The following is a 27,462-nucleotide window of genomic DNA, read 5'->3' on the forward strand; positions in this document are numbered from 1 at the left end:
AATGCACAGATTTTGCTAAGGACTAAACTGGTTTTTTTTAAAACTAGGTGGCTCAGTGGCTAAGACACTGAGCTTGTCGATCAATAGCAGTTAGCAATAGCAGTTAGACTTATATACCGCTTCATAGGGCTTTAAAGCGGTTTACAGAGTCAGCATATCGCCCCCACAGTCTGGGTCCTCATTTCACCCACCTCAGAAGGATGGAAGGCTGAGTCAACCTTGAGCCGGTGAGATTAGAACCGCTGAACTGCAGATAACAGTCAGCTGAAGTGGCCTGCAGTACTGCACCCTAACCACTTCGCCACCTCGATCAGAAAGGTCGGCAGTTCAGCGGTTCAAATCCCCAGTACAGGTCTCCTGCATGAGCAGAGGGTTGGACTAGATCAGTGTTTCTCAACCTTGGCAACTTGAAGATGTCCGGACTTCAACTCCCAGAATTCCCCAGCCAGCATTTGCTGGCTGGGGAATTCTGGGAGTTGAAGTCCGGACATCTTCAAGTTGCCAAGGTTGAGAAACACTGGACTAGATGACCTCCAAGGTCCCTTCCAACTCTGTTACTGTTTACGGTTTACTGTTTTGGTTGTGCGAAAACCCAGCCCCCTTTGTGCAACCTTTTAGGCCAGCGATGGTGAACCTATGCATGCCACAGGTTTGCCATCACGCTTTTAGGCCAGTGCCAAATGCAAGTTAAGTTAATTTAGGAGTCAGCTTTCGGGGTGTCGTGCGAATCCTGACACCAGGGTCTTGACCCTTGGAAAGGTTAGGATAGTTTGAAAAAGAAGAATAGTGGAGGATTTTTTTGTGGTGCGTACAACCTTTTTAAAAGGCAGGCCAAAAAACAAAGCTTTGTGTTCAGTATTTCGAAAGCCTGCAACACCTGTTTGGTCGTAGGCCAAAGAATCCCCTCAAGGAAAGATAATTTCATGGGAAAAAGAACCCCTCAGCGATCTCTCCTTTGACCAAAAGCCCTCATTAGGCCTCTCCCCACAACCACAAAGAGGCTCTTGAAGCCATTCAAGTGGGAACAACCTGGCTCAGGTTGACAGGAGGATGCCACGTTCTAGATTCGATTGCAAAAGTAGAAAACCACAATTCAGCTGATGGCGTCAACTTATCCGCCGCTCTCAAATTCCTCCTCTTCTCTTTAAAAGAGAAGGAAGCACACAATGCTCTGATCAGGATTACGCAACCTTTGTGGTTATCCTAAACTTGGTATATTATTCCTAGAGCAGTTTTGGAGGGCCGGTGTAAAAAAATTGATGAATAGAATAGAAAATATAGAAATAGAATAGAATAGAATAGAATAGAATAGAATAGAGAATGGAATGGAATGGAATACAATAGAATAGGAAATCAGAATAGAATAAGAAATAGAATAGAATAGAGAATAGAATATTGTTCTGTTCTGTTCTGTTCTATGCTATGTTCATAGCATAGAACAGAACAGAACAGAACAGAACAATAGGATATCAGAATAGAATAGGAAATCAGAATAGAATAAAAAATAGAATAGGATAGAATAAGAAATAGAATAGAATAGGAAATCAGAATATAATATAATAAGAAATAGAATAGAATAGGAAATCAGAATAGAATAGAATAAGAAATAGAATATAATTGAATAGAACAGAACAGAACAGAATAGGATATCAGAATAGAATAGAATAAGAAATAGAATAGAATAAAATAAGGAATAGAATAAGGAATAGAATAGAATAAAATAAGGAATAGAATAAGGAATAGAATAGAATAGAAAAAAATGAGGAATAGAATAGAATAAAATAAGGAATAGAATAAGGAATAGAATAGAATAAAATAAGGAATAGAATAAGGAATAGAATAGAGTAGAATAAGGAATAGAATAAGGAATGGGATAAGGAATAGAATAGAAAAAAATAAGGAATAGAATAGAATAAAATAAGGAATAGAATAAGGAATAGAATAGAATAGCAGAGTTGGAGGTGACCTTAGAGGTCTTCTAGTCCAACCCCTCCTCAAGCAGAAGATCTTACACCACTTCAGACAAATGGTTGTCCAATCTCTTCTTAAAAACTTCCAGTGTTGGAGCATTCATAACTTCTGGAGGCAAGTCGTTCCACTGATTCATTGTTCTAACAGTTAGCTGGTGCCCAGTTAACAAGGGACTATCAAAACTACAGTTCACGTCCCACTATAGCGTACTTTCTACAGGTAGTCCTCGACGTACGACCACAATGGTGCCCAAAATGCCCATTACTAAGCGAGACAAGCAAGTTTTGCCCCATTTTACAACTTTCCTTGCCACAGTTGTTAAAGGAAACACTCCAGTTGTTACGTGAGCCACACAGTTGTTAAGTGAATCCGGCTTCCCCACTGACTTTGCTTGTCGGAAGGTCCCCAAAGGGGAATCACGTGACCCCGGGGAAACTGCGACTGTCATAAATGTGAGTCGGTTGCCAAGCGTCTGAATTTGGATCCCGTGACTACGCCCGTCGTAAGTGTGAAAAACGGCCGTAAGTCCCTTTTTTTCCAGTGCCATTGTAACTTCAAACGATCACTAAATTAACTCTTTGTAAACTGAGGGCTACCTGTATTGCAAGCATGAGAAATTAACCACTTATTTGTCTCCAGCGGTGAATATTTTCCTAAGCATAATATTCCCTTTTATTGAATTTTTTCCTCCAAGTGAGTCTTGACTCTTCACAGCTGTTGTTGATGCTGTTGTTGCTGTGGCTATTGTGTTGGTTTTTGCAAGGTTTACAGTTTTTGTAAACATTTGTAAAAACTTGTCAATTTTTTTTTTACAATTTTCTGCTCTGAAAAAAAACCGCCCTCCTTCTGCTTCCTGCTTTTTTCACATATCGTCAACAGGGGGCAGCACCTGGCTGCTTTGCCTGTACCGAAAAGCTAATTGAGGTCAGGGCTGCTATATGGCCCAAAGTGGTTTGTTTCAGGTTAGAGTTTAGTCGATTTTAGAGACTAAATCTCTTGTGCCTTTTTATCTTCATCTCTGTTCCTTTGCATGGAAAAGATAATTTAATGCATCTGATCTGCTACATCTAATGCATAGGTAGTCCTCGAATTACAACAGTCCATTTAATGACCATTCAGAGTTGCGAGGACAGTGGGTTCCTGCCAGTTCTAACCTCTTCTATAGAAGAGGTTCCACAAATCCACAGTGCCGTTTAGAACCGGTTCCAGCTTCCTCCCCACTACCCGTCCGCACATCATCAAGATGAAGAGCGAGAGGAGGAATTCTGGGAGTTGAAGTCCACAAGTCTTAAAGCTGTCAACTTTGAACACCCCTGGGTTGTTTTTCCCTAAAGGGTTAGGGGAGCAAGGGTCTTGTAACTCGACAGCTTTAAGACTTGCGTGCTTCAAATGCCAGAGTTCCTGAGCCAACGTGACTGGAGGAGGAATTCTGGGAGTTGAAGTCCACAAGTCTTAAAGCTGTCAACTTTGAACACCCCTGGGTTTTTTTTCCTAAAGGGTTAGGGGTGCGAGGGTCTTGTAACTTGACAGCTTTAAGACTTGCGTGCTTCAAATGCCAGAGTTCCTGAGCCAACATTTTGGCTAAACAAGAGCGTTGTTAAGTGAGTTTCAACACATTTTGCAAGTTGGCCATGCCCACCCAGTCACATGGCTGGCAAGCCACTCCCACCTGGTCACATGGCCTGAAAGCCATTCCCACTTGGCCACATGGCTGGCAAGCCACTCCCACAAAGCAGGCCACACCTACAGAAGAGGTCCTAAAAAAATTGAAACCCACCACTGGAGGACACCGAATTAAAGTGACTTCAGACCATTTTCCACAGCGAGGGTTGCAGTGACCCGGGGTCACATGACCTGCCTTTGCGACCTTCTGACAAGCAACAGGGAAGCCAGATTCACTTAACAACGGTGTTGCTAATTTAGCAGCTGCCGTGATTCCCTGAACAAACGTGGCAAGAAAAGTCGTAAAAGTGGGGGGGGGGGGGGAATCCACTGAACAAATTTCTCACTTAGTAAGATAAATTTTTGGTCTCAATTATAGTCACAGCATCTCTTCGCCTCCGTCTCCCAAGGTCTTTCTCGGGTGCTATTATACCCCCTTGCCAGTAGGGGGACCACGTACCGTAATGGGGAAATAATCTTTCATGTATCGCCAGACAATGCAATTCCGGACGCAGCACAATCTCCGCCCACCTTTGCTGGGGGTGTCCCAGTCAAACGCCCACCAGACAGCGTAGAGGGCGCTGATCAGCCAGAAGCGAGTGAAGAGGAGGAGGATGAAGACAGCAATGCAGCACTGAGCTAGAGGGAAGAAAATGGAGGCTGGTTAGGGGTCCCTCAAATCAAGAGCATCTTCACACATTTCGTTCCCTAATCAGGAATAACAGAATAGCAGAATCGGAAGGGACCATGGAGGTCTTCTAGTCCAACCCCCTGCTCAAGCAGGAGATCTGTTGTGGCCCAGCAGGAGCCGTTGGAGCTGACTCCAATAGCAAGAGGCCCTCTGAGTCGGCTCTGGAGGATGTGGAGGACCCTGGACAGGGTTCCGACTCCGAGCAGGGCGCAGAGAGGCTGGTTGGCCACCAGGAGGCGCCTGAGCCTTGGACCAGTGGGGAGGAGACAAGGGAGTGTGATCCGGATGTCAGCAGTGGGGAGGAGCCAAGGGAGTTGTTCCTGGATGTCCGGCACCGGAGAGCTAATAGGCGTAAGGAACAGTTACACAGTTACAGGAGGTAATTGCACTCAGCTGGTGGTACTTAGGCTCCTCTCCAGACTATAAAAGGACTGCTTGTGCACACACCACTTTTGCAGAAGTCAACACAGGAACTAATGTCGGAGAACATTATTGTGAGCTTGGCAGGCTGGATTGCTGCCAGGACTTATCTGTGCCGGTTTGCTGCCAAGCACCTGTCTGTCTGTGAATAAATTCCTTAAAGTATCTTTGACTCGGAGTGTGTTTGTGTGGGACGAGGGGGGTCAGAACAGATATCTATACCATTCCAGACAAATGACTGTCCAGCCTCTTCTTAAAAACCTCCAGCGATGGAGCACCCATTACTTCTGGAGACAAGAAGTTCCCCTAATTGTTCTCACTGTCAGGACATTTCTTATTTACTTATATTATACTTATATTTACTTATTCTTAGTTGTCGTCAAACAGCCCTGGTTGGATTACTTTTTAAAAAGGAGGAACAAAATATAAACAAATAAAACGTGTGTACCCGGGAGGCAACCCCACCTGACAATAAAAGAGAGCTTTTCAATGATTTTCTGTTCCTCTTCTTCCCCCCATCATTACTAAAAACTTTTATTTTTATTCCCAAGACTTATAAGGCTGCCTTCTCAAACAAACATGGAAGAACTCTGCATTCCTTGGGTGCCAATTTCGCCAAAGGTCTTGTCTAGTTTGAAACTTATTTTTAATTACGTTTGATTCCTGATATAAAACACACACAGGGGACTTTCTCCATGACCCGTCAAAACCGCGGTCCACTAAAGCGCGCCCGATTAAAGCGCGTACCTGACGTCATCAGCAGCGCGACAAATACGACCGCGGAGAAAAAAGGGCGCTTTAAGAAGCGCTTTGAAAGCAAGCCGATTCACATAAAAGTAAGGGTTAGGTTTAGGGTTAGGTTAAGGGTTAGGGTTAGGTTTAGGGTTACGTTAAGCGTTAGGGTTAGGGTTAGGGTTAGGTTAAGGGTTAGCGTTAGGTTTAGCGTTAAGTTAAGGGTTAGGTATAGGGTTAGGGTTAGGGTTAGGTTAAGGGTTAGGGTTAGGTTTAGGGTTACGTTAAGCGTTAGGGTTAGGTTTAGGGTTAGGTTAAGGGTTAGCGTTAGGTTTAGCGTTAAGTTAAGGGTTAGGTATAGGGTTAGGTTTAGGGTTAGGTTAAGGGTTAGGGTTAGGGTTAGGGTTAGGTTTGGGGGGGGTTAGGTTTAGATTTACGCGTTAATTTTAAGTTTACCGCTCACAGCGTGCTGTTTTCGTCGCGCTGTGATGATGTCACGTACGCGCTTTCGTCGAGCGCGCTTTAGTCTACCGCGGTTTTGTGGTGGAACCACTTTCTCTGCGGGCTGCCATACCATTCAAGAGTCCTGCTTTTGTAAAAAGATGGACCACTTTCTTGGAAAGACTCAAATCTGTGGACAGTCGTGTCTGAAAGATTGCAAATCATGAGTGCTCTTAGACAGCCTTCAAATTAACCAGCGCATGGACACAATTTGGGATGTGTGTGTGTGTGTGTTTCAGTATCCTAGATGCATGGATAATGCTTTTCTTTCTGTTTTTTTCCAATATATTTTTATTATTTTTACATTTAAAACAATGCAGAACCGTGAAGTCGGAGTGACTATAAATTCACATTATATACAGCTAGTCACAACTATTAACAATTAGCCTACTAAATACATTATCATTCCTTCTGTCCAATCACAGTATATACGATTTGTTCCAGTCTTGTCACCTTGTCTTATACCAGTCATAAAATCTATTCCAGACTTCAAAATATTCTGATTTCCCCTTTATTTTTAAGTTCAAGTATTTGATTAGTATTTCAAGCTATTTCAAGCTATTTAGCTCTCATCAGCTAGCCGTACCATTACTGGGATTCGAACCTGTGCTGTATTACATATTAAGCAGTTGTGTTAACCACTAAGCCACAAGGTTCTCCTCCTTTATTGGCTGAGCCAGGGAAATAGGTATGTATTGAAGTTCTGCTTCCGCACAGGCCAACACTTTTCTGATTATATCTAGCTCTGATGGTGTATTTTCTTTTTTCCCCAATATTGTGCATAAGTTATGCGCGCCGCAGTTAGTACATGAATAATTAAATAAAGTGTATCTCTCTTAGACCCCTCTGGTATTATGATAATGCTTTTCTTAAGGACATCAGCTATTCAAATCTCTGCGCAGGGACCATTCCAGAGGGAAAGCATTGTGACAGAAAAGGCCTCCTTGCCAGGGTCCTAATCAATACAGCTAGTCCTTGAGTTATGACCACAATTAGAATAAAATAGAATAACAGAGTCGGAAGGGACCTTGGAGGTCTTCTAGTCTAACCCACCCACCTCCGCTTAGGCAGGAAACCCTACACCACTTCAGACAAATGGCTGTCCATTCTCTTCTTAAAAACTTCCAGTGTTGGCGCATTCACAACTTCCGGAGGTCGCAAAAGGAGACCACAGGACCTTGGAACACAACAACCGTCATAAATATGGAACAGCTGCTAAGCCTTTGAATTTTGATCACATGATCAAGGGGACGTTGCAACGGTCGTAACTGTGAATAAGCTTCCTAAGTCACATTTTAAGTCACACTTCCTAAGTCAGATACGCTGCGCATGTGCGGGTTTGGAATGGCGGCCGGGCTTTTTCGCTCCCTGTAAACCTAGCGAAAAAGCGCTGGTTAGCCTCCCAAACGAACCGCAAAGTTCCTAGAAAGAGCCTGGACTTAAGACCTCAGAAGCTCCAGGACCGGACGAAACTTTTAAACAAAAAAACATCGCTCCCGAAGGCTCGCTCCCGAAGGCTTCATTGCGCCTAGCAGCTGAGCAGCCCAACAGCTGATTCGTCGAGTGAGGGCGGCGGCGGCGGCGAGACGCGGATGGTAGGCGTCTTCAACATCTTGGTTTAACATCTTGGTTACCTGGGTGCCTTAGAAGCCCCTGGTGGTCGCCTGCCCTATCGAGTGAGCCCTGGTGAGCCCTGGTGAGCCCTGGTCCTGGAACGGTGGCAGCGGGAATTGGACAGACAATGGCTGCCTGAGCTTTTGCTCTTACGACTGCCCCCCCCCCCCCGCTGTTTTTAGACCTAAGCAGCGCTGGGACTGGGAGAGGAACTCTGGATTTTTCATCTATAATCTGAAAAAGAACGATGACCTTGAGGGACTTGAAACTAGCTTGAAATTGGCCACTACCATCTTGATCATTACCATCATTACCATCACTATTGCGGTAAAGAGGAGGAAATTATTGTGGCTTGGGCGAGCGAATTAAGTGGCAATCTGCCACCACCATCATAGCTCGCCTGAACGCCCGCCCCTCCTCTATCCTGTATTTTAGTGCCTGCTTCCCTCACCGTGGAGCCTCTCCTTTTATCCCTCCCGTGGCTTGGACAACTCGTTCTTTTCCTGTCTGCCCTGCTATTGCGGAGCCATGCTTGCCTGCCTATCTGTTCTTATTTAATTCGAGCTTTACTGCCTGGCCTGTGACCACCGACATTGGCCCGAAACAACTGCTCTTCCCCACCACTTGCTACCATTGCTACTTTGGAACATCTAATGTGAACAATGACCATCTGTTTAACACCTTGATATCTTATGATACATATACTTATGGTGCATTTGGTTTGGGGAAAGAAGTGATAGAGGATGGCAGTTTCAGGGACAGGAACTTGGCGTTTTACAAACTGGACACGAAGCTGGCACCCCCCCTTTCCCCCTTCTAACTGGTTCCAGTTATTTATAAACTTTGGACATATAGACTCTGGCCGCTCCAGGACTTCAGGAGAGGGGGAAGATAAGATACCCCCCTGCATACTACTGTTTTATTTCCTATGGACCGTTATTGTTTACTATTCCACGCTTTATCTGGACGTGGAGGGTGTGAGACTGCAAAGCTGGCTGGCTGATACCTGGGGCCTGTGCTTTGCCCCCCCTCCATCTACATTTACAACTATTTATAGAATACGGTTCTTGGACTTTGGCCTCGAAAATTTTCTGGAACTGGAGGAAGGGAGGCTGGCTCTTCTGGAACTCATAATTTTAAATTCTGTGTTGCGCAATTTTTAAACGGGTATGTTGAGTGTGTGGGATTGAATGAGTTAGTATGAAAGACCCACTTTTAGTACTATATTGCTGTATTCTTTTTGTGTTTTAATTATATTGTGGGGACTGTCTGTGTGAGTGTCTGAGTATGCCTGATTCGGAGGACCTGGCGGGGCAAGCGGGGGCCATTGGGGTGGTTGGGGGAATTATGCCCACGGGAGAGAGTCGGAGCATTGCGGTCATAACAGGGAGAGGCAGATATGGCGGGGACTTTAGGGCTGGCCATTATCGGGGAAGGAGGGTTCGCTATATCGCAGAGATCCCTCCTTCCGGCCCTATGAGTCCCACTCCAAGGTCAGATGGCGTGAGCGATCAGGACCCTGGTCTCAGGCTGCTGTCGCTAAATGCCAGGTCTGTTATTCATAAGGCTCCCCTCGTCCGGGACTTGATTGTAGACGAGAGGGCAGACCTGGCATGTATTACTGAAACATGGCTGGGCACGGAGGGAGGAGTCCCCCTCGTAGAGCTGTGCCCAGACGGGTTTCAGGTGCTTCATCAGCCGAGAGCTCAGGGAAGGGGTGGCGGTGTGGCTATTGTAGTCCGGGAGTCTTTAGCTCCTCGTAGGATCCCTGCTCCGGAGCTTGCCGGGTGTGAGTCCCTGCTAGTGAAGTTGGACCTCAAGGGTCAAGCGGGTTTGCTGCTAACGTACCTGCCTCCCAACTGCGTTACAGCGGCCCTCCCTGCGCTCCTCGAGTCAATAGCCGAGCTAGCAATTGAGTTCCCTAGACTAATGGTTCTGGGGGACTTCAATCTGCCTTCGCTCGGTGAACACTCTGATGGAGCGCAGGAGTTCATGGCTTCCATGACAGCCATGGGCCTGACCCAGGTAATTCGAGGCCCTACCCACTTGGCGGGACATACACTCGACCTCGTATTCCTCTCGGAGCAGTGGAGTTATGATCTTGGTCTGAGGGGAAATGAGACCATTCCCCTGTCGTGGTCAGACCACTACCTACTGAGGCTAGACTTCCGGAGGCCAAACCCCCACCGTGGGGAGGAGGAACCGACCAGGTGGTTCCGCCCCAGGCGACTGATGGACCCTGTTAGGTTCCAGACGGAGCTTGGGGTCATTCCAGATGCTCTCGCCCACAGTTCGGCGGAGACTATTGCTGCGGCCTGGCACTCGGCGGCATCAGAGTCTCTGGACCGAATTGCGCCACTACGGCCCCTCCGGGTCAGCGGCTCGCGGAGACCCCCTTGGTTTACCGAGGAGCTCCGTGAGATAAAGCGCCGGAGGAGACGCCTAGAGCACCTGTGGAGGTCCGATAGGTCCGCATCGAACCGAGCACTGTTGACAGCTTGCACCAAGGAGTATATTTGGGCATTGAGAACTGCCAAAAGATCACATATTGCCTCCTTGGTAGCGTCCGCCGAGTCTCGCCCAGCCGCCCTGTTCAGGATAACCCGCTCCCTCCTAAATAGGAGGGAGACGGGGAACCCCCTGCAGGGTAAGGCTGAGGAATATAGTCAGTTCTTGGCGGACAAAATTGCTCGGTTTCGATCGGAACTGGACTCCACCCCCGCAGATCCAGCCGGGACACAGGGGAACAACTTGGTAGACCATCTCTGGGTTGAGTTTCAGGATGTTGCCTCTGGGGATGTGGACAAGGCTATGCGAGCTGTGAGTTCCTCCACCTGTATACTGGACCCGTGTCCCTCCTGGCTGACTGCCAACAGCAGAGAGGTGACACGAGGCTGGATCCAGGCGGTTGTCACCGCCTCTCTTCGGGAGGGACACCTCCCCACCGCGCTTAAGGCGGCGGTGGTGAGGCCCCTCCTGAAGAAACCGTCCTTGGATCCAGCAATTCTTAACAACTATCGTCCAGTCTCCAACCTCCCCTCTCTGGGGAAGGTTGTTGAGAAGGTGGTGGCCTTACAGCTTCAGCGTACCTTGGAGGAAGCTAACTATCTTGACCCCTTCCAGTCTGGCTTCAGGCCCGGTTACAGCACTGAAACCGCTTTGGTCGCATTGACCGATGATCTCTGGAGAGCCAGAGATGGAGGCTATGCGTCCATCCTGGTTCTCCTCGACCTCTCAGCGGCTTTCGATACCATCGACCATGGTATCCTTCTGCGACGACTGCGGGAGGTGGGGGTGGGCGGCACTGTTTTACAGTGGTTCTCCTCCTACCTCTCAGACAGGTCGCAGTCGGTGTTAGTGGGGAGGGAGAGATCGTCCCCGAGGCCCCTAACCTGTGGGGTGCCGCAGGGCTCGGTTCTGTCCCCCCTGCTATTTAACATATACATGAAACCGCTGGGCGAGATCATTCGGAGGCACGGGATTAAGTACCATCAATATGCGGACGATACGCAGTTGTATCTGTCCGCCCCGTGCCAACTCAATGAAGCGGTGGACGTGATGAACCGGGGCCTTGAGGCTGTTAAAGACTGGATGAGAGCTAACAAACTGGTACTCAACCCGGAAAAGACCGAGTGGCTGTTGTGTTTTCCTCCCAAAATTTTGGCTGACGTTCCATCGATCAGGCTGGGGGGGCAAAATCTGTTCCCCTCAGACAGGGTCCGCAACTTGGGAGTCCTCCTGGACCCACAGCTGAGTTTTGACCACCACTTGTCGGCTGTGACCAGGGGGGCATTTGCCCAGGTTCGCCTGGTGCGCCAGTTGCGGCCCTACCTGAACCGGGAGGCTCTCACAACAGTCACTCGAGCCCTTGTGATCTCTAGGCTGGAATACTGCAATGTGCTCTACATGGGGCTGCCCTTGAAGAGCATCCGGCGACTTCAGCTAGTCCAGAACGCGGCCGCGCGAGTGATTATGGGCGCACCACGGTTCGCCCATATTACACCAATCCTCCGTGAGCTACGCTGGCTACCTGTGGATCGTCGGGTGCACTTCAAGGTCTTACTTACTACCTATAAAGCGCTCCATGGTAGTGGATCTGACTATTTGAGAGACCGCCTCCTGCCAATCACCTCCCTGCGTCCCATCAGATCGCACAGAGTAGGCCTCCTCCGAATTCCATCCGCCAGCCAGTGCCGACTGGCGACTACGCGGAGGAGAGCCTTCTCTGTTGCAGCTCCGACATTATGGAACAACCTCCCCGTGGAGATCCGTACCCTCACCACAGTCCAGGCCTTCCGCACAGCCCTCAAGATCTGGCTATCCCGTCAGGCCTGGGGATAGGATTATTTCTCACCCCGCCCGAATGTTGAGTGAATGTTGTATTTTTATGGTTTAATTTCTTTTAATCACGATTCTTTTTTTTCAAGTCTTGTCTTGCACTCCCTTCCCTTCATTGTTGTAAGCCGCCCTGAGTCCCCTCAGGGAAAAGGGCGGCATATAAATCCTTAATAAAATACTAAAAATAAAAAAAATACTAAAAAAAATTTTCAGTTCCGTTGTAACTTTGAAGGGCGAAGTTCATTTTGCCCTATTTCACACACCTTTCTTGCCACAAATGAACCACTGCCATCGTTAAGTGATTAACACGTGTGGGAAGTTATCATCCAGCCCTCTCCCAGAAAAAATGAAATATCCTAGGAAATGTTGAAAAGGCAGAATATTTCTCTGGATGTGAAAAGAAAGAAACATGCTTTAAAAGACATGATAGTTGCCTGTAGCTTCCTGCCCATCCACACTTTGTCAATAGGCCATTGAGAAGGCCAGGCTGGCCCACTTTACATAATAAAGACTTCTCCACTGCAGCTGCAGGGGGAAGGGATATTACTCAACTCTCCACATGGCATCTGAGAACTCATCTATACCTGGATTCAAAACACAGCCTAGAGAGTAGCCCCCTGCATGGCACCATGGGAGCCTGACAACCAATCAGAATACATTTCTTACACAGGAACAGGAAACAGAGAGGTGGGACTAAACAGGGTATAAAAAGCCTAGCAAGCCCCTCCCTCAGCCCTTCTCTTCTTCTCCACCAACATTGAAGCATGTGATCCCCTTTTCTGTACAGGGCTCAAGCCATGTGGCCCTGTCCAACAATAAACCATCTTTCCAAGCAGCCTCCATGCCTCCAGTGTCTTTTCCCCCACTTGGAGCCGAACCCAGAAGGACATTTCTTTCAACACACGGTTGTGAAATGAATCCGGCTTCCCCATTGACTCTCTGGGCATCCAAAGCTCGCAAAAGGGGATCACTGCAACCTTCATAAAGATGAACCAATGGCCAAATTCTGACCGCATCACCGTGGGAATGCTGCAACGGTGATTAGTGTGAAAAACGGTGATAAGATCACTGTTATCAGTGCTGTTGTAACTGCGGTCGTAAGTGAATTGTTGGAAGCCGAGGGCTTCCTGGGCAAGCAAGATCCCTGCCCCAACGAGCTTCCAAAACAAATACCAACTCAGAGTTTTATTTCTGCAAAATGCGCCCTTCGATTTTGACGGGAATTTGCTAAACCGGTGGTCGGGATTTCCTGGCAACCCCTTAAAACAGGGGTCGCCAATCCTTCAGACCTCAAGGACCACTAAATTCATTATTTTAAATCCCACAGATCCCCAACATAATTGTTTTTAAAAGATAAACAGCATTGAGTGCAATATAAAAAAACGCAAATAATTTTTCTATGAACCACCGGCTGCCTTAAAAGTCAGACCCCTCCCATCCTTCCCCCTGCCCCCTGCCCCAAACCTCCAGTCCCTTAAAAACGTCCCCCGAATTAAAAATAACAATCTAGTTTTTACCCAGGCCCAAGAAACTGAAGACCCATTGAAGCACGGATGCCGTCTGGAGCCTCCTCTCCAGCGGGATTTGGCGAGGAGCAAATTCGACCTTCATCCTTGCAACTGAGCCCGTCCCTACACCGTCTGCAGGCCGAAGGAACCGATCCGGCACTGCGCCGCCGGTTGTACCGGGAGGAAGGGGCAAAGTCTGTGGCCTCTGCCCCCTCCGGGAGGAGCACGGCGCTGGGTGCAATTAGGGTAATTAATGTGGAAATCTGGAGGAAACCCAGCCTCTTTTGGCACGCTGGAGGGTGAAGTGGGTTGGGGCTGGGTGTTAAAAGTCTAGCTTGTCTGAGGATGGAGGAATAGTCCCCATTGCCTCGCCCAAAAGCAGCAGAAACGTTCAAGAGAAATTGGAAGGGACCCATCTTCCTTCTGATGCACCTTCTCCTCTTCGCAGAGACATCTGCGCAGCATCTGGAGAGCACTCTGCGCTCCCATTTATTGATTTATTAAAGTTTTTTTTTTAAAAAACGGCTTTATTAATTTATAAGTAATATATTAAGGCAGCAAACTTGGATAATCCTCCTTCTCTTTTTTTTGCCAGAATGACAGCCCTGTGAGGTGGGACAGGCTGAGCGACAGAGGGACTGGCTCAAAGTGGCTTTCTCATCTCCTAACTCAGGACGAGAACTCATCGTCCCCTGGTGACTGGCCAGAGGCACCCAGCCAGTTCCCAATTAATAGAATACAATAGAAGAATCGATAGAAGAATAGAGGAATAATTAATAGAATAGAATGAAATCAGAATGGAATATAGAATAGAATAGAGTAGAGTAGAATAGAATAGGAAGTAGAATAAGAAATAGAATGGAATAAGAAATAGAATAAGAAAGAATAGAATAGAATAATAAATGGAATAATAAATAGAGTAGAATAATAAATAGAATAGAGTAGAATATAGGATAGGATAGGATAGAAATAATGGAATGGAATCAAAAATGGAACAACAGGAAAGAATAGAATGCAATAGAATGCAATAGAATAGAATAGAATAGAATAAGAGATAGAATAGAATAAGAAATAGAATGGAATAATAAATAGAATAGACTAGAACAGAATAGAATATAGAATAGAATGGGATAGAATAGAAATAATGGAATGGAATCAAAAATGGAACAACAGGAAAGAATAGAATGCAATAGAATGCAATAGAATAGAATAGAATAGAATAGGATAGAATAAGAGATAGAATAGAATAAGAAATAGAATGGAATAAGAAATAGAATAGAATAGAACAGAATAGAATATAGAATAGAATGGGATAGAATAGAAATAATGGAATGGAATAAAAAATGGAACAACAGGAAAGAATGGAATGCAATAGAATAGACTAGACTGGACTGGAATGGAATGGAATAAGAACTAGAATAGAATAGAATAGAATAGAATAATAAGAGTTGGAAGGGACCTTGGAGGTCTTCTAGTCCAACCCCCTGCTCAGGCAGGAAACCCTACACCACTTCAGACAAATGGTTCTCCGACATCTTCTTAAAAACGTCCAGTGTTGGAGAATTCACAACCTCTGGAGGCAAGCTGTTCCATTGATTAATTGTTCTCACTGTCAGGAAACTTCTCAGTTCTAAGTTGCTTCTCTCCTTGATTAGTTTCCACCCATTGCTTCTTGTCCTGCCCTCAGGTGCCTCGGAGAATAGCTTGACTCCCTCTTCTTTGTGGCAACCCCTGAGATATTGGAACACTTCTATCATGTCTCCCCTAGTCCTTCTTTCTATCAAACTAGACCTACCCAGTTCCTGCAACCGTTCTTCCTATGTTTTAGTCTCCAGTCCCCTAATCCTCTTTGTTGCTCTTCTCTGCACTCTTTACAGAGTCTCCACATCTGGGGATGTCCATGTGGTGGGAAGCTGTCCTACCGGTGGTGCGTGGAGAATGGAAGGTTGATTAAAGGTTGAAATTTCTCCCTAGTTCTAGTTTGACTTTCTCCTCGATAATCATCCCCTTCATGAGGCTTTCTGTTGTTTTTTTTCTTTTGAAGACGTTTCTCTTCTCTTCCAAGAAGTTTCTTCAGCTCTGACTGGATGGTGGGGAATGGAAGGACAGAAATTCAATGCAAGGAATATCAATCCTTCCATCCTTCATCCCCCAGTCAGAGCCGAAGAAGCTTCTTGGATGAGAAGTGAAAGAAAAACCTAGAAAAGTCTAGTTGCTTCTTGGAAAGGAAAAAAAACAAGGACTTTTTTTTTCGATTATCATGGAGAGTAGAAGACGAGGAGAACAATTAAGCAACCTTCCCTTCTCCACGCAACCGTCCGTACAACAGCTTCCTATCACAAGGACATCAGCCAGATAAGGAACTAATGCTCTTATCCGTGCAAGCGTGGAAATGGCACTAATGTACAGATTTGCTAGTTTACAACGTTCTTCGTTGATGGCAGACGAAGATTACGGTCAAGTTCTAACTCTAACCTTATCGGAGAAGAAGCTGATTGCACCCACATCACAAAGTCTGAAGGTTGTCTAACGTGATGGACATTCCCTGGGCAACAGGCTGATTTTTATAGATTGGAAGAAGCAGCTAAACGTGGTAAGGGGAGGGCGGGGAGAGACACCCCGGTTCCACCACAAATCCGCGCTCGACTAAACCGCGTCCGACTAAACCGCGTAGCTGACGTCATCAACAGGGCGACAACAGCACGGAGACAGAAGCACGCTGTAAACCCTAAACCTAAAATTAACCCCTAAACCTAAACCTAACTCCCCTAAACCTAATCCTAAACCTAACCCTAAACCTAACCCTTAACCTAACCCTAAATCTAACCCTAACCCTAACCCTTAACCTAACCCTAAACCTAATCCTAATCCTAATCCTAACCCTTAACCTAACCCTAACCCTAACCCTTAACCTAACCCTAAAGCTAACCCTAACCCTTAACCTAACCCTAAAGCTAACCCTAAAGCTAACCCTAACCCTTAACCTAACCCTAAACCTAACCCTAAACCTAACCCTTAACCTAACGCTAAACCTAATCCTAACCCTTAACCTAACCCTAAACCTAACCCTAAACCTAACCCTTAACCTAACGCTAAACCTAACCCTAACCCTTAACCTAACGCTAAACCTAATCCTAACCCTTAACCCAACCCTAAACCTAATCCTAACCCTAACCTAACCCTAACCCTAACCCTAACCCTTAACCTAACCCTAAACCTAACTCTAAACCTAACCCTAACCCTAACCCTTACCTTAACTTGAATCGGCTTGCTTTCAAAGCGCTATTTAAAGCGCCCTTCTTTCTCCGCGCTGGCTGTTGTCGCCCTGTTGATGACGTCAGCGACGCGGTTTAATCGGGCGCGGCTTAGTCGAGCGTGGTTTTGACGGGTCACGGAGACATCCCCCCCCCCAACAATGGAAGAGCCAAAGGCACTACAGTCAGTTAAAACCCTCTCCCCCCGCTAGAAAAATGAAATATCCTAGGAAATATTGGAAAGGGAGAATATTATATTTCCCTGGATGTGTGAAAAAGGAAGAAACATGTTTTAAAAGACAAAATAGCTGCCTGCAGCTTCCTGCCCATCCCCCTTTGTCAATGAGCCATTAAAGCCTGGGCTAGTCCACTTTACATAATAAAGAGTTCTCCCCTTCAGCTCCAGGGGGATGGGATTAAGGCATGATAATGTTGGCCCTTTACCCAACTCAACCAAACTTGGGATTCAAAATGCAGCCTAGAGTGTTGCCCCTGCATGGCCCTATGGGAGTCTGACAACCAATCAGAAGACAAGCTCAAGATCAAAGGCCAGGGAGGGCATAAAACCCTTTCAGCATCTCTGCCTCTTTTTCTTCTTCAGCCAACATCTGGAAACATCTGGCCCCCCTTTTCTGTGCAGGAGCTCAAGCCGTGCGGTCCTGTCCACCATTAAAACCATCTTTCCAAGCAGCCTCCATGTCTCCAGTGTCTTTTCCCCCACTTGGAGCCGAACCCAGAAGGACATTTCTTCCAACAGCAGAATATTATATTTCCCTGGATGTGAAAAGGGAGAAACATGTTTTTAAAGACACAGTAGCTCCCTGCAGCTTCCTGTCATTCCCTCCGCACCCCCCTTTTTTTTTTGGTCAATGAGCCATTAAAGCCTGAGCTAGTCTACTTTACATAACAAAGGAAGGATTAGCTTTCCACAGAAACTCGCCAGAGTGGTATCCGGAATCTTAAACTTGGATTCAAAACACAGCCTAAAAAGTTGTCCCTGCATGGGAGTCTGAATACATTTTTCTTACAAAGGAACATGAAACAGAGAGATGGGGGCCGAACAGAGAGTATAAAGCTAGGAACTTTCTTTCTCTTCTTAACCCAACATCTGGAAGCACATGATCCCCCTTTTCTGTTCAGGAGCTCGAGCCATGTGGCCCTGTCCAACAATAAACCATCTTTCCAAGCAGCCTCCATGTCTCCAGTGTCTTTTTCCCCACTTGGAGCTGAACCCAGGTGGACATTTCTTCCAACAGCACAACAACAGGAAATCCAGAAAATAAATCTGATTTCTTCCCTAGGATACCATCTCCCGTGTAACGAGGTGCAAATCAGTGGTGGGATTCAGCCGGTTCGCACCTATTCGGGAGAACCGGTTGCTAACTTTCCAAGCAGTTCGGAGAACCGGTTGTTGGAAGAAATCTCATTTTGTTTTTTCCCCACTTTGCAGGGCTAATCCTGTAAGGAAGGCAGGAAGGAAACATTCTGGTGTTGTTTCTGGCCTCATCTTTATTGCCCTGCTTACAGAAGATGCCTCTCCAGTTAACCTTTATTACATTGTCACAGCTAAGGCGAAGCGCCCATCGACCTGAGTGACGTTGAGTTGGCCATGCCCACCCAGTCACATGACCACCGAGCCCCCATCTACCCAGCTGGTCATTAGGGCAGAGAACCGGTTGTTAAATTATTTGAATCCCACCACTGGTGCAAATAGTCCTTGAGTGTGGGACGCGGTGGCTCAGGGGCTAAGACGCTGAGCTCATCAGTCAGAAAGGTCGGCAGTTCGGCAGTTCGAATCCCCAGCGCCGCCTAACGGAGGGAGCTCCCGTGACTTGTCCCAGCTTCTGCCAACCTAGCAGTTCGAAAGCGTGTAAAAAATGCGAGTAGAAAAACAGGAACCACCTTTGGTGGGAAGGGAACAGCGTTCCGTGAGCCTTCGGTGTTGAGTCCTGCCGGCCACATGACCACGGAGACGTCTTTGGACAGCGCTGGCTCTTCGGCTTTGAAACAGAGATGAGCAACGTCCCCTAGAGTCGGGAACGACCAGCACAGATGTGCGAGGGGAATCTTTAGCTTTCTAGTCCTTGATTTACAACCATTCATTGAGTGACTGTTCAAAGCTACAGCGACACTGGGGAAAAAAAGAGGTCTATGTCCATTTTTCACATTTACAGCATCCCCATGGTCACGAGATCAAAATCCAGACATTGACTCACATTTATGACGGTTGCAGCATCCCCAGGGTCAAAGTCAAGATTCACTTAACAACCCTGTTACAAACTTAGCGACTGCAGGGATTCCCTTAACAAGTGTGGCAAGGGAGGGCGTAAAAAGGGGGCAAAATACACTTAAGGGCTGTCTCACTTAGCATTGGAAATTTGGGGCTGATTGATGGGTCCAAAGCCGAGGACTACCTGGTTTGTTTCTAACCAAATTAAATGATTGTCTCTTCAATGTGTGCATATTCTTTGTATATGGAGATCCGTAATTCCCAATAGATTTATATACCGCTTCAAAGTGCTTTACAGCCCTCTCTAAGCAGTTTACAGAGTCAGCCTCTTGCCCCCAACAATCTGGGTCCTCATTTGACCCACCTCGGAGGGACGGAAGGCTGAGTCAAGATTGAGCCGGTCAGGATCGAACTTCCTAGCTGTGGGCAGAGTTAGCCTGCAATACTGCATTATAACCAGTGCAACACCACTTCTTTCTTTCTTTCTTTCTTTCTTTCTTTCTTTCTTTCTTTCTTTCTTTCTTTCTTTCTTTCTTTCTTTCTTTCTTTCTTTCTTTCTTTCTCCCACTCCCCTTTCCTTATTCCTTCCTTCCTTCCTTCCTTCCTTCCTTCCTTCCTTCCTTCCTTCCTTCCTTCCTTCCTTCCTTCCCAATAGTACTTAGACTTATATACCACTTCCCAGTGCTTTTATAGCCCTCTCTAAGCAGTTTACAGGGTCAGCCTCTTGCCCCCAACAATCTGGGTCCTCATTTTACCCAGCTCGGAAGGACGGAAGGCTGAGTCAAGATTGAGCTGGTCAGGATCGAACTTCCTAGCTGTGGGCAGAGTTAGCCTGCAATACTGCATTATAACCACTGCAACACCACTTCTTTCTTTCTTTCTTTCTTTCTTTCTTTCTTTCTTTCCCTTCCTTCCTTCCTTCCTTCCTTCCTTCCTTCCTTCCTTCCTTCCTTCCTTCCTTCCTTCTTTCCTTCTTTCCTTCCCAATAGTACTTAGACTTATATACCACTTCCCAGTGCTTTTATAGCTCTCTCTAAGCAGTTTACAGAGTCAGCCTCTTGCCCCCAACAATCTGGCTCCTCATTTTACCCACCTCGGAAGGACGGAAGGCTGAGTCAACATGGAATTTTGGAAGTTGCAATTCAGACTACTTAAACTGGCTAAGGTTGAGAAATACTGTCCCCAGCTAGTTGGAAGGAGATTGACTTAATGGTGCCCCCAACCAGTTTACTAGAGATCCAGGATCTGTTGGTTCAAAGGGCACTTTTAATTGTGCAAGCATTCCATCGTGAAATTCACCGCTGATTTGGCGCTGCCCTTTGTTTGGTTCTTGGGAAATCTTTTTCCTATCGCCATTCCGACGTGGTCTCACCAGTGCCGTATAAAGCGGTACAGGCAAGTCCTCGACTTACGGCCGCAACGGAGCCCCAAATTTATGTTGCTAAACGAGACATTTGCGAAGTGAGTCCCGTCCTGTTTTCACGACTTTTCTTGCCACGTTTCTTAAGCAGTGGTTAAAATTAGTCACAGGGGTCGTTAAGTGAATCCGGCTCCCTTATCCGACTTTGTTTGTCGGACGGTCGCAAAAGGGGAATTGCGTGACCCCAGGGATGCAGCAACCGTCGTAAATGTGAGCCGGTTGCCAAGCATCCAAATGTAAACTCCATGACTATGGGGATGCTGTGATGGTCGTAAGTGTGAAAAATGGCCATAAGTCTTTTTTCCTCCAGTGCCATTGCAACCTTACAGATGAACAGAGTTGGAAGGGACCGTGTAGGTCATCTAGTCCAACCCCTTTGAACGGTCACTAAGCGAACTGTTGTAAGTCGAGGACTGGCTGAATCAATCTTTCTTCCTAAGGAGGGAAGGAAGGAGGGAAGGAAGGAGAGAAGGAAGGGGGGAAGGAAGGAGGGAAGGAAGGGGGGAAGGAAGGAGGGAAGGAAGGAGGAAAGGAAGGAGAGAAGGGGAGAAGAAAGGAGGGAAGGAAGGAGGGAAGGAAGGAGGGAAGGAAGGGGGGAAGGAAGGAGGGAAGGAAGGAGGAAAGGAAGGAGGGAAGGGGAGAAGAAAGGAGGGAAGGAAGGAGGGAAGGAAGGAGGGAAGGAGAGAAGGAGAGAAGAAAGGAGGGAGGGAAGGGGGAAGGAGGGAGGGAAGGAAGGAGGGAAGGAAGGAGAGGAGAGAAGAAAGGAGGGAAGGTAGGAGGGAAGGAAGGAAGAGGAAGTAGGATTGTTGTAAGATAAGATGGGTTTATGGGATGGTAAGAAAGCAATTTCAAGTAAATTGTCAACTGTAAGGGAGAAAAATTGTTACAAATACATATTATTAATAACAGTTATGAGATCATATAATTGTGAATGTATATATGAGAAATATTTTTTTTTTTAAAAAAAATCTTTCTTCCTGTGGCTTCGTTGAGTTTGTTTGCACATTGGCCTGAGATGCTTCTGCTTCTGTTTTTGCCATTTGAGATTCATCTTGTTTTGCTAAATCAGATTTATAATCTTTGACTCCCTCTTGTGATCAAAGAGGGAATCTTTCAGGCGGCAAACATAAATCTGTAATTGTGTCTTAGCCAGCCTGGCTCAATTAAAATCTAAAGCCATTATAGGTGGTCCTTGACTTAGTTAAATGTAAAGGTTCCCCTTGCACGTATCTGCTACTCGTTCCTGACTCCAGGGGGCGGTACTCATCTCCGTTTCAAAGCCGAAGAGCCAGCGCTGTCCGAAGACGTCTCCGTGGTCATGTGGCAAGCAAAGTCAACAGGGAAGGCAAATTCACTTCACCGCCGTGTTACTAACTTAACGACTGCAGTGATTTGCTTGACAAAAGCACTGAGCCGAGGTGGCGCAGTGGTTAGGGTGCAGTACTGCAGGCCACTTCAGTTGACTGCTATCTGCAGTTCGGCGGTTCAAATCTCACCGGCTCAAGGTCGACTCAGCCTTCCATCCTTCCGAGGTGGGTGAAATGAGGACCTGGACTGTGGGGGCAATTTGCTGACTCAATTTGCTAAAAAAAAAATTGTAAACCGCTTAGAGAGGGCTGAAAGCCCTATGAAGCGGTATATAAGTCTAATTAATAAAATAAAATAAAATAAATAAAAAAGTGGCAAGAGGGGTTGTGAAAGGGGGGAAAACTCCCCTAAGAACCATCTCACTTAGCAACGGGAATTTTGGGCTCGACGGTGGCCGTAAGCCGAGTATTTGAGAGGCTGCTACAAAGAGGAGGGGGTCGACTTATTTTCCAAAACACCTGAAGGCTGGACAAGAAGCAATGGATGGAAACTAATCAAGGAGAGAAGCAATCTGGAACTAAGGAGGAATTTCCTGACAGTGAGAACAATTAACCAATGGAACTGCTTGCCACCAGAACTTGTAAATGCTCCAACACTGGAAGTTTTTAAGAAGAGATTAGACAACCATTTGTCTGAAGTGGTGTAGAGTTTCCTGCTTAGGCAGGGGGGTTGGACTAGAAGACCTCCAAGGTCCCTTCCAACTCTGTTATTCTGGTTATTGTTCTGGGAAAATACTGTACAAGGAAGAAGGAACATTAAGCCTGTTGTCTGCTTTTGAGTTACTTGTAAAGTAATAAAAGTAATAAATAAATACTGTATCTTTTCTGGTGCATGATTTATTTATTTTTGGCTGAATGTTCTGGATTCTCCCCTTATATTTTTAATTGTAATCTACCCTTTCAAGGGTTGCTCCCTGGATGTCAATCCATTTGGGAAGGATGCTGTCCCTAAAAGGTCCTGATTGCCTGAAGATTGTGGATTGTGACCTCAGCTGTCAGGCCATTTCTGACATCCTTGAGATGTTTGATAGAGGCTGTTTCCCTCGTGGGAACTGAGGAGCCTTCGGTGAGTATGATGGTTTCTCTAATCCCCACAATGGTTTTACTTGTTTACTAGTTTGATTTTGATTGCTTGTTTAGTAACCTATGACTATCACATCACTAAGTGTTGTATTTTATAATTCTTGATCTATGTATTTTTTTCCTTTTATGTACACTTAGAGCATATGCACTGAAGACAAATTCCTTGTGTGTCCAATCACATTTGGCCAATAAAGAATTCTATTCTATTCTATTCTATTCTGGTCTGGTCTGTACAGTACAGTACAGTACAGTACAGTACAGTACAGTACAATACAATACAATACAATACAATACAATACAATACAATACAATAGCAGACTTGGAAGGGACCTTGGAGGTCTTCTAGTCCAACCCCCTGCCTAGGCAGGAAACCCGTTTCAGACAAATGGCTATCCAGCATCTTCTTAAAGACTTCCAGTGTTGTGGCATTCACACCTTCTGGAGGCAATTTCTGTTCCACTGATTTAATTGTTTTCACTGTCAGGAAATTCCTCCTCAGTTCTAAGTTGCTTCTCTCCTTGATTAGTTTCCACCCATTGCTTCTTGTCCTGCCCTCAGGTGCCTTGGAGAATAGCTTGACTCCCTCTTCTTTGAGATATTGGAAGGCTGCTATCATGTCTCCCTTAGTCCTTCTTTTCATTCAACTAGACATGCCCAGTTCCTGCAACCGTTCCTCATATGTTTTGGCCTCCAGTCCCCTAATCCTCTTTGTGGCTCTTCTCTGCACACAACTAGCTGTGATCAAGTCCTGTTCCTTAAAAAAAAGATCTTGTAGCAAAGGGAAGGCCAATATTTGAGATGGGGAGCCATATTGTTCCTTCGGAAGTGTTTGTAAACAGTAAGGCAAATGGTTTATGATTTACTGCCATGGTTTCTTGACCTGCTCAGGATATTATATATACAACAGTGAAAGTACATAATCATTCTATTCTATCCTATTCTATCCTATCCTATCCTATCCTATCCTATCCTATCCTATCCTATCCTATTCTCTATTCATTCCATATTCTATTCTATTCATTCTATCCTATCCTATTCATTCTATTCTATTCTATTCATTCTATTCTATCCTATTCTCTATTCATTCCATATTCTATTCTATTCATTCTATCCTATTCTATTCATTCTATCCTATCCTATCCTATTCATTCTATTCTATCCTATTCTCTATTCATTCCATATTCTATTCTATTCATTCTATCCTATTCTATTCATTCTATTCTATTCATTCTATTCTATCCTATTCTCTATTCATTCCATATTCTATTCATTCTATTCTATCCTATTCTCTATTCATTCCATATTCTATTCATTCTATTCTATCCTATTCTCTATTCATTCCATATTCTATTCTATTCTATCCTATCCTATTCTCTATTCATTCCATATTCTATTCATTCTATCCTATTCTATTCATTCTATTCTACTCTATTCATTCCATATTCTATTCATTCTATTCTATCCTATTCTCTATTCATTCCATATTCTATTCATTCTATCCTATCCTATTCTCTATTCATTCCATATTCTATTCATTCTATTCTATCCTATTCTCTATTCATTCCATATTCTATTCTATTCATTCTATCCTATTCTATTCATTCTATTCTATTCTATCCATTCTATTCTATCCTATTCTCTATTCATTCCATATTCTATTCATTCTATTCTATCCTATTCTCTATTCATTCCATATTCTATTCTATTCATTCTATCCTATTCTATTCATTCTATTCTATCCATTCTATTCTATCCTATTCTCTATTCATTCCATATTCTATTCATTCTATTCTATCCTATTCTCTATTCATTCCATATTCTATTCATTCCATATTCTATTCTATTCATTCCATATTCTATTCTATTCTATTCTATTCTATTCTATTCGATTCGATTCTATTCTATTGAAACTATGTGAAATCTCTCCACACGCTGTGAAATTGAAGAGTTTTCTTACATCTTCTAACATTGCTTGTTCTTCAGCAGAGAACAGTGCCGGAAACCGATTTCTTTCCCATCCCAGCACCGTGATGAAAACTGTAGCATCCCTCCTGATGGACAGCCGAGAAGGCTTAAAGAAGGAGATCAGGAACCTAAGGGTCAAAGTGTCTAATCTTGAGGCAGAAAAAAACCCAGAAATTATCAAGATCAGGAAAGAGAAGAACAGGTACCCGCAAAGCCGAATTAGTTGTCTGGAAAAGGAAGAGAAAGAATTTCAGGAGATGTTCCGAGAACTGGACGACACCAAGGCGACTCTGGAGGTCCAAAACCAGACCTTGGCCCAGACCAACCAGGTGCTCCATTCCAAAATCCAGAAGATCTCCAAGAACTTGGTCAGGTTCCAGGCGTCCAAAGCGAGTCGGGACCGGGATATTTTGCGTATGAAGCAGGAGGTGGAGAAAATGGCAGCGGACGTTAAACGGGTGGAGGCGAAAATCGAAACGGCCGGGGGGAGGTGCGAGGACAGGAGGAAACAGTCAGCCGAGCTGGAACTCATGATGGCAGAGCTGGAAGGGATCTGCCAAGCTCAGGACAAGGAGATCCATTTTCTGGAGGGCCGACTGGGGCAACCCAGGCGAAACACACTGTTTTCTCTCTTATCTGGAGGAGCCTGGATGTTGGTGGCTTTAATGGTCGGTCTGGGATTTTCAAACTTGTTGCCCCTCCTGATCAATTCTTGGTGCCTGAGAACCGATCGTTGATATTTTAGGAGTTCTTGGACCAGGTATATAGGACATCCTGTCCCCTATCTCTCCTTCTCCCTCCCTCTCTCTCTCTCCCTCTCTCCCCCCCTCTCTCTCACACACACACACCGGATGCTATTGCCTTTTGGAGCAAGACTCCTAGGTGGGGAAATATAGAAAACTGGTAAATAAAGGGGAAAAAGGGGTGTTTCTTTTCTATATTCAGGAAATGTAATGTACTTGTTTCTTCCCGATAAAGAATTTTGGGTAATCGGACTCAGTTTAGAACTGGAAGGGGCCTTGGAACTCTTTTAGACCAGCCCCCTGCTCAAGCAAGACATCCTATACTGGAGATCTTCAAACTTGGCAACTTTAAGACTTGTGGACTTCAACTCCCAGAATTCCTCCTCCAGTCATGTTGGCTCAGAAACTCTGGCATTGAAGCATGCAAGTCAGTGGTGGGTTTCAAAATTTCTTGGAACCTCTTCTGTAGGTGTGGCCTGCTTTCCGGGTCCACTGGTGGAACCTCTTCTAACCGGTTCGGTAGATTTGACGAACCGGTTCTACCGAATAGGTGCGAACTGGTAGGAACCCACCTCTGCCCAACCCCCTCTCAAGCAGGAGACCCATTTCTGACCGATGGTGGTTTTTAAGAAAAGATTGGAGAGATACGTGTTTGAAATGGCATAGGGTCTCCTGCTTGAGCAGGGGGTTGGACTAGAAGACCTCCAAGGCCCCTTCCATCTCGGTTATTCTGAGTTTGTGTGCTTAGAAAGGGAGCCCCCTACAGGCTCACAAGGAGAACTACATGCTTGCAGAAGGGCAAATAGTTCCCTTGAGGCTGCAGGCTGCCTGGGGAAGGATGAACCTGGCATTGCAATGGATCGGCAGGATACCTCTTTGCAAAAAATATTCAACCAAAATTTTTTAAAAAATGTTGCTGCCGGAGCCGGCTGAGGATTAGGCTGAGTCTGGGAAGACCTTAGGAAGGCCTCAGCTTCTAAGCTGTAACCACTAGAATCTAACCACCAAGAGCCAAGGTGGCGCAGTGGTTAAATGCAGCACTGCAGGCTACTGCTAGATCAGCAGTTCAGCGGTTCAAATCTCACCGGCTCAGGGTTGACTCAGCCTTCCATCCTTCCGAGGTGGGTAAAATGAGGACCCAGATTGTTGTTGGGGGCAATATGCTGACTCTCTGTAAACCGCATAGAGAGGCCTGAAAGGCCTATGAAGCGGTATATAAGTCTACTGCTATTGCTATTGCTATTGCTATCTACTGCCTGGACTTGGGCTCCTTGGATGGCTGAGCAGCCAGGTTGAAAGCAGGCCAAAGCCTGCAGGGAACCATGGGATTGTGGGGGCAAGAAATGGGGGTGCATTGCAGTGTCCCTGTTCTGACCGAGGCTTCCCGAGAGCATGAAGCCAACTCCTTGTTGTCCTGACAAAAACCCCTTTGATTAATTTGCTGTGAATTCTGCCCAGTCACATCCAGCAAAGTCTTTCAAGGGAGGATTTACGGTCACAGACCTTATCTGGCTTGGAGAGCTGCCAGGACGATATCTGAAAAACCTGGCAAGGAGTCTCGGAGAGTCACGAACCAATTAAGGGAACTAATGGTCTCCTGCAAACTACACTCCCCTTTTGCTCCTCTTTTATTCCCTCTGGGAGGGGCCATTCATCCTCCACCTGTGGCCTTACTCCCAAGTTGACCTCTGTTCTTTAGCTGTACCATTTGTCTGGCAACTCTGTGCATGCACGCACTAGGAACAGGCTCCAGATGTTCTTCTGCCTCACTGATGTCTGACTCTGAAGGCAGGTGAAAACTTTTGGACGGCCCTGGCCCCCTCTCTGCCTCCGACACAGAGCCCTCATCAGAGCCTTCCCTAGACTCCAGGACTGGCCCATCTTCCTCCCCAACCTCCTCACTGTCCGAATCTGCCGCCAGCTCTGCTGACCGCTGGCGGGCCATAACCATCCCTGCAGTGAG

General features: G+C 45.9%; 1 protein-coding gene across 1 annotated transcript in view; it reads right to left on the reverse strand.

Annotated features, from left to right (window-relative positions):
- Nucleotides 1–13,579, reverse strand: part of MOGAT2 (monoacylglycerol O-acyltransferase 2) — a 27,915-nt gene extending 14,336 nt beyond the window's left edge. Inside the window, exons 1-2 of the mRNA XM_087720989.1 lie at nucleotides 13,447–13,579; nucleotides 4,094–4,272 (exon numbers count right to left, since the gene is read on the reverse strand). Coding sequence (XP_087577115.1) covers nucleotides 4,094–4,272; nucleotides 13,447–13,540 — 273 coding nt within the window. The 5' untranslated portion in view covers nucleotides 13,541–13,579. The remainder of the gene's footprint in view (nucleotides 1–4,093; nucleotides 4,273–13,446) is intronic.
- Between the last annotated feature and the right edge of the window lie 13,883 nt (nucleotides 13,580–27,462).

The sequence above is a fragment of the Thamnophis sirtalis genome, unplaced genomic scaffold, assembly GCF_051295495.1.
Source record: "Thamnophis sirtalis isolate CommonGarterSnake01/CBP01778 unplaced genomic scaffold, rThaSir2_p1.2 scaffold_8, whole genome shotgun sequence".
NCBI lineage: Eukaryota > Metazoa > Chordata > Lepidosauria > Squamata > Natricidae > Thamnophis > Thamnophis sirtalis.